Genomic DNA, 15,210 nt, shown 5'->3' with positions numbered 1-15,210 from the left:
TCAGAAGGTTTGTACAAAAATGTGTTGGTGAAATAACATGAATTTTCATAAAAAAAATATATAATTCAGAAACAAAATTGATCATGTCTCTCTGTATCTCTAACGGATGCCTCCTGACCACCTTTCCACCAGTTTGAAGTAAACTTCATAAACACCTTGTACTAAACCGGAAACTGTACATGACAGCATACATTTTCTTTTGTATATCTCAGTTCATTTCCTAGAAAATGCAGAAGTCTAGACATTTCATTCATCGACATTTGAACAATGTCTGTTATCTGCCACTCGTTGCATGTCAAGTCTAACTTGTGGGTATGGTTTTATTAACCCCCTCCTCTGTTAATTTCCCAGGCACCCTAAAGCGCTTATTACAACAAAGATGGTATATGTTGCAGTACATGTAGTATTTTCTATTTGTCAACAATGATGGTCTGTGATGTTACTACCGGTGTGATGAAATACATATTATTTCTTGCTAACTTACTCTGAACTACATATTTATAACTAATGCTATGATCAATGTGATGCATTAACTCTCAGATGAGCAAACACTGGTTGTGTTCAGAGATGCTGGCCATGAGCAGCCACTCACTTGGGACCAGGAAGAAGAAGGTGAGGATGCCGAAGGTGCCAATGATGATGCCGGGCACCACGAAGGACCAGCCCCAGGAATGGTCAGCGAATATCCCAGGGATGACGGAACCAAGGATGTTGCCGACGGAGGTGTGAGAGTTCCATATTCCCATGATCAGACCCCGTCTGAAAACACAAAAGTCATAAACCTGTTGGACGATTTAAACATATTGTTTTTTGCTACTATTATCACTTGAAGAAACTAAGACAATTACAAGAAGTCATTGTTGGAAGTTGTTCGCTTCTAGTGTATCACTGGGGGCTGTTTAACCATTAGGAATCTGACAGAAACTACTTGTCCTCACAATGCAAGATAATTTAGCATCCAAACTGGCTTTACATCTTTGGTAACCATGACATCACTAAACTCTCTGCCACTGAAGCTGGCTGGCTGTACTTTTCACACTTAAGACACTGCTTATTATGTTTACAAACTGAAAAAGTTGGAAGAGTTATTTTGAATGATAATTAGAATCTTGGCCTCTTTTGATATCAAATATATCAACACTTGTTAATAAAAGTATAAAACAGAAAACATGCCGCCATAAGTTCCACATCTGAATTAGGAACCCCTCGTGACAGGACATAGGAAACTGTACATATCCAAGCATCAAAATGTCCGACGAAACACTCTAGTAGTGTCATAAGGTGTGAAACTGAATTATCCTTATTCGGACACTTAACCTCTCTCCTCGAGAGAACCCTCAGAAACAATGAGCCTGAATACCTCACATAAAGTCAAAACTTGTAAAATTAGACTATTTCAACCCATTCCCTGCATTAACATATGTTAGTTTGAAGACATGATCCCAGTCTGAAGCTTGACAATACAAAAAAGAGGTTGCCATTAACGTGGCTATATCCCCCACCCCTGTTGCCGAACTTATGACATAATTAAATCTAAACAAACCCTAACCTTTTTTAACCGTGGTGGAATTTGTCATGGAAATTTTAAAAAAAAGAAGAGTTTGGAACCTAAGTCCATCTTGTTGCCATGGAAACGTAAAAAAATAAAAAATTCTAAAAATTTTAAATAGCAAAAGGCACCAGTTCAGCATGTACTTGACAGACCTGCAAAGTTTCATGCAAAAATATTGAACGGTTTCTGAGTTATGCTCCGGGAACGAAATGTGACGGACGGAGCCTGTTTCTATATCCCCCGCCAACTTTGTTGGGCGGGGGATAACAAGAGAGCAGACAATGAAGACTTACTTCCCCTTGCCGTACCAGTTCCCCATGCAGGCCACAACGCTGGGCCAGCCTGTCGACTGCAGGGCTCCTGCCACGACCTGCACACAAAAACACAAGCACATGTACAGGGCGTTACCTCATGCAAACTACAGCTTCTAATATGCTTCCAAGTATGAAATGGCACAAACAAGTAAGATATTGAGTGTGACACAAACAAAAATATGGCCGTATGCTTAATTAAGTTTGGCACAAATTGTAGATTGCATGTAACTGACATACCGTATTCGACGAAATAAGCGCCCAGCTCCAATAAGCGCCCACGGCGATATTTGTTAATATATTGGCAAGTGAACAATCCCAATTAGCACCCCTTCCAACTGATCAGTGTACACAAGACTTATTTATTCGCGTATGATACACACTCGTGTGTTATATGAACCCTGAATTATGGGCAATTTAATTCTGGAAAAATATATCTGTCGTACATAAACATATCAGGTTGTCAGCTTAAACCACAAAATTTATCTTTCAACTGTTTTTTTCCACCAAAACAATATTCTAATAAGAGCCCCCTATTCCTAATTTTGAGAGCGCCCTGGGCGCTTATTACGTCGAATACGGTAAGTCTATAAAAAGAAATCAAGATTTTCTTCAAACCATAATGAAAAAAACACATGCATCCATTATAAGCTTTAGGGGTCTGAAATATGAGTGAGTGAGTGAGTGAGTTAGGTTTAATGCCTCTTTTAACAGTATTCCAGTTATATCGCGGCGTGTCAGCTTAATGTGGGAGGAAAGCCAGAAGTGATGCAGGTCTCAGACGTTTACCACTTCGGTGAAACCCACGAGCACGGGTATGGTGCTGACAAACCTAGAAACATAATCGGGGCGAACCGGGATTCGAACCCACAATCATAGTTTTATGGCAGGCCTAAGGGACGCAACTCTGCACAGCGAATCGCGGCGCCTTAGACGACTGGACCACCCGTGCCCCCGTCTGAAATATGACATCGGTGACATGTCGGCAATCCAGTGAGTTGTGCCACGTGCTGCCAGCCTGGGACCCAATGGTCATGGCTTGGATCCCCCCAATTTAATGCTGAGAGTCTGTAAACCCAGGTAAATCCCTGAAGCTGGTCAATGTTGGCTGCATACAACACAGCATGAATGCACCAAAGTCCTGTACTGAAGGGGGCCCTACTCACACCAGCTAGGGAAGCACCTGTTGGGGACCCCCATGTTATAAGTCACAATAAAATGAACCCGTGAAGATCTGGGTCTTCAGCAACCCATGCTTGCCGTAAGAGGCGACTATGCTTGTCATAAGAGGCAACTAACAGGATCAGGTGGTCAGGCTTGTTTACTTCGTTGATGCATGTCATCGTATCTCAATTGCGTAGATTGATGTTCATGATGTAAGTCACTGGATTGTCTGGTCAAGCCTTGATTATTTACAGACCATCGCTGTATAGCTGTCACATTGCCGAGTGCGACAACAAACAAACAAAACTATAAATTGACTAAGCTTGAAATAAAAAACAAGCCAAGTAATAGAATTGACAAACCCCATACCCTTGCTGCACCATCTGGTTGGTCCACAGAAACCACAGCAAACACCTGAGCTGTTACTCATACCTGGTAAACACCTGTGTTCTCATCTCTTCAGGAACTCACTACAAGCACTGATCTCCTAATCTAGCTTTAGACAGTTAAAAGTCCCAAATCATCATTGATAGTCTGTTACATACATACATATGTTATGTTTTTACTCAGTATTTCTTCTGTTGTGAATGAACAAGGATTTGAATTTGAGGACAAGATAATACCTGTGAACTTCTAAATATTACCTCGAAGTTGCAAATGTCAAACACGCAATATCTTCAATTTGATTCTCATTTATTTCAAACCAGTTCATTATTGATACAGAGAAGTGATATGAGCAAGTGGAAAATGACTCACTCCGCAATTTGAAGGAAGTATTTTGGCACAGAAAATGTCTGTGACCAGTCTTCCCTTGACACAACCAAGACATCCTGCCCCTTTCAACAAAGCAGTCTCAGTGCCATGAATGTCTAAAACTGGAGCCAAGAAAGATATTTGCGGCAATAATCACATGGATCCCCTATGGGTTACATACCTGAACAATGACGTAGTAGGCCAGCGAATGTATGTTCCAGAAATACCCCAGACCAAACATGGCTGTGGCAAACCCAGTTCCCAGCATGCCTACTGTCAGGAAGTACCGCAGGTTCACCCGCTCAGCAATATGGCCACTGAAATATGTAACATGATTTTAGATACAGATACAACTGTCATCGTTGTTGGTCCTACAACAGCGGGATCAGGTATTCAGGCTGATGCTACAAGTCTATCACAGTGGGATCAGGTCTTCAGGCTGATGCTACAAGTCTATCACAGTGGGATCAGGTATTCAGGCTGATGCTACAAGTCTATCACAGTGGGATCAGGTATTCAGGCTGATGCTACAAGTCTATCACAGCGGGATCAGGTATTCAGGCTGATGCTACAAGTCTATCACAGTGGGATCAGGTATTCAGGCTGATGCTACAAGTCTATCACAGTGGGATCAGGTATTCAGGCTGATGCTACAAGTCTATCACAGTGGGATCAGGTATTCAGGCTGATGCTACAAGTCTATCACAGTGGGATCAGGTATTCAGGCTGATGCTACAAGTCTATCACAGTGGGATCAGGTATTCAGGCTGATGCTACAAGTCTATCACAGTGGGATCAGGTCTTCAGGCTGATGCTACAAGTCTATCACAGTGGGATCAGGTATTCAGGCTGATGCTACAAGTCTATCACAGTGGGATCAGGTCTTCAGGCTGATGCTACAAGTCTATCACAGTGGGATCAGGTATTCAGGCTGATGCTACAAGTCTATCACAGTGGGATCAGGTATTCAGGCTGATGCTACAAGTCTATCACAGTGGGATCAGGTATTCAGGCTGATGCTACAAGTCTATCACAGTGGGATCAGGTCTTCAGGCTGATGCTACAAGTCTATCACAGTGGGATCAGGTCTTCAGGCTGATGCTACAAGTCTATCACAGTGGGATCAGGTCTTCAGGCTGATGCTACAAGTCTATCACAGTGGGATCAGGTCTTCAGGCTGATGCTACAAGTCTATCACAGTGGGATCAGGTATTCAGACTGATGCCACAAGTCTATCACAGTGGGATCAGGTATTCAGGCTGATGCTACAAGTCTATCACAGTGGGATCAGGTATTCAGGCTGATGCTACAAGTCTATCACAGTGGGATCAGGTATTCAGGCTGATGCTACAAGTCTATCACAGTGGGATCAGGTCTTCAGGCTGATGCTACAAGTCTATCACAGTGGGATCAGGTCTTCAGGCTGATGCTACAAGTCTATCACAGTGGGATCAGGTCTTCAGGCTGATGCTACAAGTCTATCACAGTGGGATCAGGTCTTCAGGCTGATGCTACAAGTCTATCACAGTGGGATCAGGTCTTCAGGCTGATGCTACAAGTCTATCACAGCGGGATCAGGTATTCAGGCTGATGCTACAAGTCTATCACAGTGGGATCAGGTATTCAGGCTGATGCTACAAGTCTATCACAGCGGGATCAGGTATTCAGGCTGATGCTACAAGTCTATCACAGCGGGATCAGGTCTTCAGGCTGACGCTACAAGTCTATCACAGTGGGATCAGGTATTCAGGCTGATGCTACAAGTCTATCACAGCGGGATCAGGTCTTCAGGCTGACGCTACAAGTCTATCACAGCGGGATCAGGTCTTCAGGCTGACGCTACAAGTCTATCACAGTGGGATCAGGTATTCAGGCTGATGCTACAAGTCTATCACAGTGGGATCAGGTCTTCAGGCTGACGCTACAAGTCTATCACAGTGGGATCAGGTCTTCAGGCTGATGCTACAAGTCTATCACAGTGGGATCAGGTATTCAGGCTGATGCTACAAGTCTATCACAGTGGGATCAGGTCTTCAGGCTGATGCTACAAGTCTATCACAGTGGGATCAGGTATTCAGGCTGATGCTACAAGTCTATCACAGTGGGATCAGGTATTCAGGCTGATGCTACAAGTCTATCACAGTGGGATCAGGTCTTCAGGCTGACGCTACAAGTCTATCACAGTGGGATCAGGTCTTCAGGCTGATGCTACAAGTCTATCACAGTGGGATCAGGTCTTCAGGCTGACGCTACAAGTCTATCACAGTGGGATCAGGTCTTCAGGCTGATGCTACAAGTCTATCACAGTGGGATCAGGTCTTCAGGCTGATGCTACAAGTCTATCACAGTGGGATCAGGTCTTCAGGCTGATGCTACAAGTCTATCACAGTGGGATCAGGTCTTCAGGCTGATGCTACAAGTCAATCACAGTGGGATCAGGTCTTCAGGCTGACGCTACAAGTCTATCACAGCGGGATCAGGTATTCAGGCTGATGCTACAAGTCTATCACAGTGGGATCAGGTCTTCAGGCTGATGCTACAAGTCTATCACAGTGGGATCAGGTATTCAGGCTGATGCTACAAGTCTATCACAGTGGGATCAGGTCTTCAGGCTGACGCTACAAGTCTATCACAGTGGGATCAGGTCTTCAGGCTGATGCTACAAGTCTATCACAGTGGGATCAGGTCTTCAGGCTGATGCTACAAGTCTATCACAGTGGGATCAGGTCTTCAGGCTGATGCTACAAGTCTATCACAGTGGGATCAGGTCTTCAGGCTGATGCTACAAGTCTATCACAGTGGGATCAGGTCTTCAGGCTGATGCTACAAGTCTATCACAGTGGGATCAGGTCTTCAGGCTGATGCTACAAGTCTATCACAGTGGGATCAGGTCTTCAGGCTGATGCTACAAGTCTATCACAGCGGGATCAGGTATTCAGGCTGATGCTACAAGTCTATCACAGTGGGATCAGGTATTCAGGCTGATGCTACAAGTCTATCACAGCGGGATCAGGTATTCAGGCTGATGCTACAAGTCTATCACAGCGGGATCAGGTCTTCAGGCTGACGCTACAAGTCTATCACAGCGGGATCAGGTCTTCAGGCTGACGCTACAAGTCTATCACAGTGGGATCAGGTATTCAGGCTGATGCTACAAGTCTATCACAGCGGGATCAGGTCTTCAGGCTGACGCTACAAGTCTATCACAGCGGGATCAGGTCTTCAGGCTGACGCTACAAGTCTATCACAGTGGGATCAGGTATTCAGGCTGATGCTACAAGTCTATCACAGTGGGATCAGGTCTTCAGGCTGACGCTACAAGTCTATCACAGTGGGATCAGGTCTTCAGGCTGATGCTACAAGTCTATCACAGTGGGATCAGGTATTCAGGCTGATGCTACAAGTCTATCACAGTGGGATCAGGTCTTCAGGCTGATGCTACAAGTCTATCACAGTGGGATCAGGTATTCAGGCTGATGCTACAAGTCTATCACAGTGGGATCAGGTATTCAGGCTGATGCTACAAGTCTATCACAGTGGGATCAGGTCTTCAGGCTGACGCTACAAGTCTATCACAGTGGGATCAGGTCTTCAGGCTGATGCTACAAGTCTATCACAGTGGGATCAGGTCTTCAGGCTGACGCTACAAGTCTATCACAGTGGGATCAGGTCTTCAGGCTGATGCTACAAGTCTATCACAGTGGGATCAGGTCTTCAGGCTGATGCTACAAGTCTATCACAGTGGGATCAGGTCTTCAGGCTGATGCTACAAGTCTATCACAGTGGGATCAGGTCTTCAGGCTGATGCTACAAGTCTATCACAGTGGGATCAGGTCTTCAGGCTGATGCTACAAGTCAATCACAGTGGGATCAGGTCTTCAGGCTGACGCTACAAGTCTATCACAGCGGGATCAGGTATTCAGGCTGATGCTACAAGTCTATCACAGTGGGATCAGGTCTTCAGGCTGATGCTACAAGTCTATCACAGTGGGATCAGGTATTCAGGCTGATGCTACAAGTCTATCACAGTGGGATCAGGTCTTCAGGCTGACGCTACAAGTCTATCACAGTGGGATCAGGTCTTCAGGCTGATGCTACAAGTCTATCACAGTGGGATCAGGTCTTCAGGCTGATGCTACAAGTCTATCACAGTGGGATCAGGTATTCAGGCTGACGCTACAAGTCTATCACAGTGGGATCAGGTATTCAGGCTGATGCTACAAGTCTATCACAGTGGGATCAGGTATTCAGGCTGATGCTACAAGTCTATCACAGTGGGATCAGGTATTCAGGCTGACGCTACAAGTCTATCACAGTGGGATCAGGTCTTCAGGCTGATGCTACAAGTCTATCACAGCGGGATCAGGTCTTCAGGCTGATGCTACAAGTCTATCACAGTGGGATCAGGTCTTCAGGCTGATGCTACAAGTCTATCACAGTGGGATCAGGTCTTCAGGCTGATGCTACAAGTCTATCACAGTGGGATCAGGTCTTCAGGCTGATGCTACAAGTCTATCACAGCGGGATCAGGTCTTCAGGCTGATGCTACAAGTCTATCACAGTGGGATCAGGTATTCAGGCTGATGCTACAAGTCTATCACAGTGGGATCAGGTCTTCAGGCTGATGCTACAAGCCTATCACAGTGGGATCAGGTCTTCAGGCTGACGCTACAAGTCTATCACAGCAGGATCAGGTCTTCAGGACTCACCTGATGAATGGGGGCATCCTGACTGATGCTACAAGTCTATCACAGCGGGAACCACCTGATGAACGGGGGCATCCTGACTGATGCTACAAGTCTATCACAGCGGGACTCACCTGATGAACGTGGGCCTACTGACTGACGCTACGAGTCTATCACAGCGGGACTCACCTGATGAACGGGGCCTCCTGACTGATGCTACACGTCTATCACAGCGGGACTCACCTGATGAACGTGGGCCTACTGACTGACGCTAAGAGTCACTGTATGTGGACACACCTGATGAACAGGGCCTCCTGACTGATGCTACAAGTCACTGTATGTGGACTCACCTGATGAACGGGGCCTCCTGACTGATGCTACAAGTCTATCTCAGCCGGACTCACCTGATGAACGGGGCCTCCTGACTGATGCTACAAGTCTATCACAGCGGGACTCACCTGATGAACGTGGGCCTACTGACTGACGCTACGAGTCTATCACAGCGGGACTCACCTGATGAACGGGGCCTCCTGACTGATGCTACAAGTCTATCACAGCGGGACTCACCTGATGAACGGGGCCTCCTGTTTGACGCTACAGCGGTACTCACCTCATAAACATACAGATGGCGTAGGAGAAGAGGAAGGCATAGTCCAAACTTCCCAGCAGTTCTTCATAGTTGTCCTGATCTGTCAACAACAAGAACAAGCTCCTGACTGATCCACAACTCACAACATACTAGTTTCTGTCTGATGAACTGGTGCAATCATAAATATGTCCAGTCAAGACAAAAGGCATTTGAGTCAGTACAGTACGTCCCTCAGGATACAACTTTCTCAGACTGTGTGAGGGTATTGCCAGTCAGTTATGTTCAAACTTAAAGAGATAAAAATCACTGAAACGCATCTCTACATCTGTAACATGTGTGGTGTGGGAAAACGTTGTATGTATGGTTGGCAGCAGTTCATTGTCAATTATCCGGATTACATCACAGTTAGGATCAGATGATTTTACATTTCACTGAACACATCCAGGCTGCTTTGATAAAGCTTTATTTGAAATTCACAAAACCCTTCAGAAACCATTGATAACCTACATATCGATTCCTGAAAAATGGCTGCTGAACAATCACCCATAGGAACTGTAAAACATATGGATATTTCCTCTATTACATGCAGGGTCTCTAATACACGCCGGGTCAACAGCGCTTGCAAAATTTATAGACGGCCTTGCGTCTAAAAGAGGAAATATGGAAGTTTGATATCAGATGTCATGGCAATGATGTGATGTAAGCCTGACTGCTTCGATAATGAGATTACAAGACTTTACGAAGGCATATCTTTTGCATACAAATGAAATGTTTATGAAACTGTTAGGGACATGTTCAATGGCTAACAGACTCGGAACAGGCAATTTTGTCATTGAAACAACTGACAATGAAACAAACCTTTAGTGATTGATATTCATTGTCATCTCCGTCAACCACAACCATATTGATTTGGCAGGGGGGGATTTGAAAGTCCATCAGAAAACACTCCTCCCTTCGAAAGGCCACGAAAACAATGTCCCAACATCGCTGAAGGAACAACTTATCAAACTTGATGAAATTCATTTCAGAACACGTACAATTAAGAAAATCATACACAAACCACTATTTCTGGCCCACAAATGTCTCAGTGCTTTGAATCCGTGAAATCTTGAAATTGACAGGTCAAATCATGCAGATTCCTCGTGTCAAAATATCCGGCTCGTCTGCAGCCTAAAAAGCAGCTGTTCTGTCATACTCATTTCCTTTGGTCATCACATTGTACCAGCAGGCTCATTGCCAATAAATCTACAGGTTTATGTTGTACCACATCATAGATCAGGGTTGTCATGGTTCGTGTAACTACTTCTCTCAGGCACAGAAGATGTAAACACAACGTTGTCAGCCATTGACAGCGGTGAGGTGTGAGAAACCGTGATGTAGGTCAAGTTCTGACACATCCATGTTTGGGGAAGAGAGGCATTTATTTTGATTTTTTTATTATTTATTGGCGGTAATTGCTAACTAACTAATAACACTTACATATGTAAAAAAATAGCACAGCAGAAGGTTAATTCATAAAGTTTTGGGGAGAAATATATTCATTTAGCTTTTATAATACTATATGTAGAACCTCTCACCCCTATAATGGAAATGGCATGTTCGATTTCCAAGAAATGACTTGGTGAGTCCAAACAGTGCACAGCAGGTTGCGAGGAAATTAAAACATCTATCTTTGGGCTAAGTTTGGTGGGTTATTTGTCAACCTCTTTTTGAAAATTTATGTTTTTTCCACACTTATTTTGAACTACCCAATACTGTGGGTATTTTAATGTTGAACTTTGATAATATTTGTTACAAATATAACTATCTGTGACCACTTTTCGGATTGATCTAAGATTGCCGACCTTTGTATCCTGTGCTGTTATGCATTGCAAGAGAGCACCGTTTTCAAAGCGTTGTTGCCGTCATGGTAATCACCAATTGTGGTTTTAACTTTGATGTAGTCTTACAGCGACGGGGGGGGGGGGGGGGGGGGGGGCCTTAAACGTAGTAATGCAGGATAAGTATACAAATGTAGAAAATATTTAGATTTTACTAAATTTTTTACTTATCCTGCATTACTCCTTAATACATCTGTATCGGATGGTTTGGAGGTGGAAAACCCTCAAAACACAGAAACCTCAATAATTCACACCTCAGGTATGACACCATAAACCTTGAAGAGGAAAAGTTCAGAAAAACACCATTATGGTCGGGTTATTTTAATGTGAAAACAATCGAACCTAGGAATTAAAGAGTAGCTCCATATACACCTTAGTAATAAAGACAAAACCAGTTCACCAGCTAAATCTTTACTTACTGTGTCATAGAGCCCTTGCAGACAACCGATTGTCTAATATTCTTCCACTGGTGAAATCTGAGCGACTACACAGGAAAATGGAATGGTTCTGTATTGGGCAAGTTCATTATTTGCGTCAGGGGTTGGTAACCTGCTGGGCTACACTTTGTTCACCATTGACGTCTTTGAGAGTCACATCACGATAAAGACTGGTGAAAACTGTGTCGGACCTCTAAAAACATCCTTCCATGATTGGCTTAATAGAACAATTGCTGTGTAAGGCCATGGTAGAGGCTAGTGCCCTGATATCCTGAGGAGTAATTGCTCTTGGCGGATACAGATTGGTGATGATTAAGCCTGAAGGATGACTGTGAGTAACCATAGAACTTCAGTCGTGGCCGTAGAAGAAACGGGTATAAATAACCGCTTCCTTGAACCACGCCTATTCTTTGAACAGGGGATGAAAATTTGCAGTGCCCGCATCGGGCATAGTAGAAGTTCCCCCTCATCTTCGCTTCCCACAATAGTCGATATTGGTGGGATGGAGAAGGGTTGGCCTGGTAGTTCCTTTTTTGCAATAAAATCCCTGCACAACTCCAGATGTACCGCTCCGTTTGTCCCATGCTCAAAGCGAATCTGGGTTGTGTTTTCTGGGTGAGGTCATAAAATGAAAATGCATAGAGGGGCTCGAAGGGGGCCCTCACAAACCTCGAAAGTACCACTTTAAGTACAACTAAGTACATAGTAATGGTGCTACCTTTCAAGTGTCTTTGGGTATGCAGATATAGGAGGTATTCAGTTAGGAATTGTGGTGATGCAGTTGTAGGGCCTTGACTTTTTGCCTTGCCAAACGATCCCCGTTTGTCATTGTATAGACCTCTGGTAGAGGGACGATGAGCTGACGTTAAGCTTTTGCTGCCTTTTTAAGACGACCACGAAACCTGTCTTGTGTTGGATGAGGCAATTTGCTGTGAGGGTTGATAAGTAGGTTGGACCACTGTGCGAGGGTTGATGTAGCAGCCAAGTAGATAGCGCTATACAGCCAAGCCAACATGTGACAGTTAGTTCTGCCTACGCAGCTTTAAGGTGATTTCTCATATGGTCAATCTGACGCTGTTGAAAATGGACTAAAGGACGAATCAGAACGATGTTGACGTGTGCGTCTAGATGATGAACGGCTTTTACTGGGATGGGTAGTGCTACCTCTGACTGAGGGCTTAGATGATCTGCCTGGCGAATAGGAGTCATGCATTGATGTCGAAGTATGTGCAGGCATACTGGCACTACTCAACGATGAATGTGCTGTATTATGAAGCACAATAGGTGTATCATATACGTAAGGCACCAGAGTAGGTGCTAAGACCTGTGCCGTAGATGTAACTGAAGCAGGTGTCTGATACATAGGTGTAGGTTGGTTTAGTGCTAAGCTGATCATGCGTTGCCTGGGGCTAATGTCATCGCAGATGCGTTTGGGTAGTAGGCAGGGGTTGCGCTTGGGGCAGGTCTCTGAGACGCAATGCCCAATGGGGTTGGCTGGAACGGGGCTTGGGTTTGCGCTACCCCCATCAAATCTAGCAGATCTAGATGTCTCGGGTGGCTGAAAATTAGGGTCAGTTATGATACTGGTACTCACAAAATCCTCTGGATTTGATGTTTTTGGCGAAACGTGCACTTCAGCAGTGACAGTAACGGCCGACATATTACCTGCCGAGGACAATGGTTGCGTGGTTATGACCGAACCCTTTCCCTCGCTATTCAGCGATTGTGACATCTTCCAAGTCTCACGACAGGATTGCTGCAAAATACGTTTGTGAGTGACCTGCCTATAAGTTGTAAAACTGGTGGGAGAGAGATTTACACAAGAGACACATTTAGAATTTAATGCACAAATTCATGTTCCTGCCAGAAGAGGTGGATGAGGATCTTTGGTAGATTTTTTTCCACGACAATTAATACAAAGCGCAGGGATAAGTTACGCAAATAAAGACTTTTTCATTTTTTGATGAAGCGGGACTGGAAGACTGTCATAGAATTTAATTAATCTATAAGCAAAAATATTGTAATGAGTTGAAAGTGTATTTAATAATTTGTATATACCCAACTCAATGTAACGCCAAAGCTAGTAGTATTTAAATATGAATATAAATATGTTATACAGACATAGCTGAGAATTGTAAACAATTTGATTACCTTGGCACGCAAACAATTGGAACACAATTCAAAATGGCAGTGAACAAACAACGTGTGACGGCCTAAATAAATCATATAAATCTGCACAACATGGTGACAGTAATATGAAAAGAATACACCACCCGTCTCAGATCAATTTTAGAAATGTAGACGAAAACTGAAGGTGTAAATTTATCTAAAACGAGAGCTCTGCTGGTGCACGTCCATGCTGTAGTGTGGCAGGCAGTGATGTGAAGTGGTGACCTCGGGTCATCAAGGTCACAGGACAGCAGCGGTGGTCATCCAAAGTGGGACCACGAACAACAGTTTTATTTCTTCACCCAGGACCATCACCGTTACGCAGTTCCGTCTTTTGTTAAAAGGTAATCAGTGAATGCATTAAGGAGTAATGCAGGATACGTAAAAAATATGTATTTTATGCCACATGCCTCACAAATCGATGTTAATACTACAATTGTCAGGAAAGTGTGATACTGCAATGTTTGTGAGGACATGAACTCCTAAGTATGTTTTCATACATCTATTTGTTTCAAACATTTCAAATATGACATCTTGGAAATTTACTACTTTTTCAGGAGAATGGGTATCTGAATGTGGTACACCAAATGGTTCAACTACTTGATAGCCAAGTGCTTCAGATGCATTTTGAACTTTGTATCTTATTATCTATATAATAGTCCATGTAGTATGACAAATGTATCTGTGATTTGTACAGTGCAACAGTGACATACTTGTTGTGGTCAAATATCACAATGGCTGATATATGAAAAACTCTTGTATTATGTCACTGATGCAATGCTACTTAACCAGGCCTCAAAGTTGCGACTAAAACGGTCGCCAATTCGACCTAAATTTCAATTTGTCTACTGTCTAAAATAAAGAGATAGCCAAATGACTACCTTGAAAATATCTTGTGGCAACTAAATTCTATTGCTTCACATTTGAAGAAGAAAATAAATAAGAGCTAAAAGTGGTAAACATGTCTCCTAATAATTGTACTTGCATATAAGTCCTGCTAAAGTCGACAATGAACAGAAATACATAAATATTAATGTAATTAGTATCTTATTTCAGTTGACAATGCTCATTGGATAAGCAAGGATATACCTAAATAATCTAGTAACATAAATTGCATCATTGTTTGAGTCACATATAACAAAAATCCAGTACAGTTTCCACTGATATACAATTCCAAGACTAGTGCTATGACTTGTACATGTCAAAATACCAGTAGCTATTTGTTAAAAGATAATTCTAAAATTCTTTTGGCTGCCTACAATATTGGCTTGACTTCTTGACTTTACCACTGGCTACTGGGAAAAAAATGCCTGTAGCCATATGGCTACTTGGTAAAAATTCAAACTTTGAGGCCTGCTTAATCACTTATTGAGTTTGGTACACTTTTCGAAATATACAGCGTGAAGCAACAAGTTTCAGCTTTCTTGGACAAGTGACAATAGCATCAGCCATTCAGTATGACAATCTGAAGATGAGCAGTTCATGGACAGCCGGTATCTGACATAGGGCACCTGCTACACCACATCAGATAGATTAGGAAGGATGAGCTTGTGATCACAACCATGCGACATATCTGCTACGACTCATATTGACCCTTAGGTCATAAGGGAAAATGCCCGCTTATCAGAATATCAAAACATTACATCTGCCCGTGATAACACTCAGCTGTT

The 15,210-nt window shown here is 43.5% G+C and overlaps 1 protein-coding gene across 2 annotated transcripts in view; it reads right to left on the bottom strand.

Moving 5' to 3' along the window:
* Positions 1-15,210, bottom strand: part of LOC139458198 (glucose-6-phosphate exchanger SLC37A2-like) — a 62,362-nt gene that overhangs the window by 21,351 nt on the left and 25,801 nt on the right. For both annotated transcript variants that reach the window (XM_071239546.1, XM_071239545.1), the window contains exons 4-7: positions 9,076-9,154; positions 3,962-4,097; positions 1,846-1,922; positions 593-759 (exon numbers count right to left, since the gene is read on the bottom strand). In XM_071239546.1, the coding sequence (XP_071095647.1) occupies positions 593-759; positions 1,846-1,922; positions 3,962-4,097; positions 9,076-9,154 (459 nt within the window). The remainder of the gene's footprint in view (positions 1-592; positions 760-1,845; positions 1,923-3,961; positions 4,098-9,075; positions 9,155-15,210) is intronic.

This window comes from Haliotis cracherodii, unplaced genomic scaffold (assembly GCF_022045235.1).
Source record: "Haliotis cracherodii isolate W230 unplaced genomic scaffold, xgHalCrac1.p SCAF_12, whole genome shotgun sequence".
In the NCBI taxonomy this organism is placed as follows: Eukaryota; Metazoa; Mollusca; class Gastropoda; order Lepetellida; family Haliotidae; genus Haliotis; species Haliotis cracherodii.
Note: the sequence above shows the minus strand (reverse complement) of the source record. Positions and strands in the feature narration are given on the sequence as shown.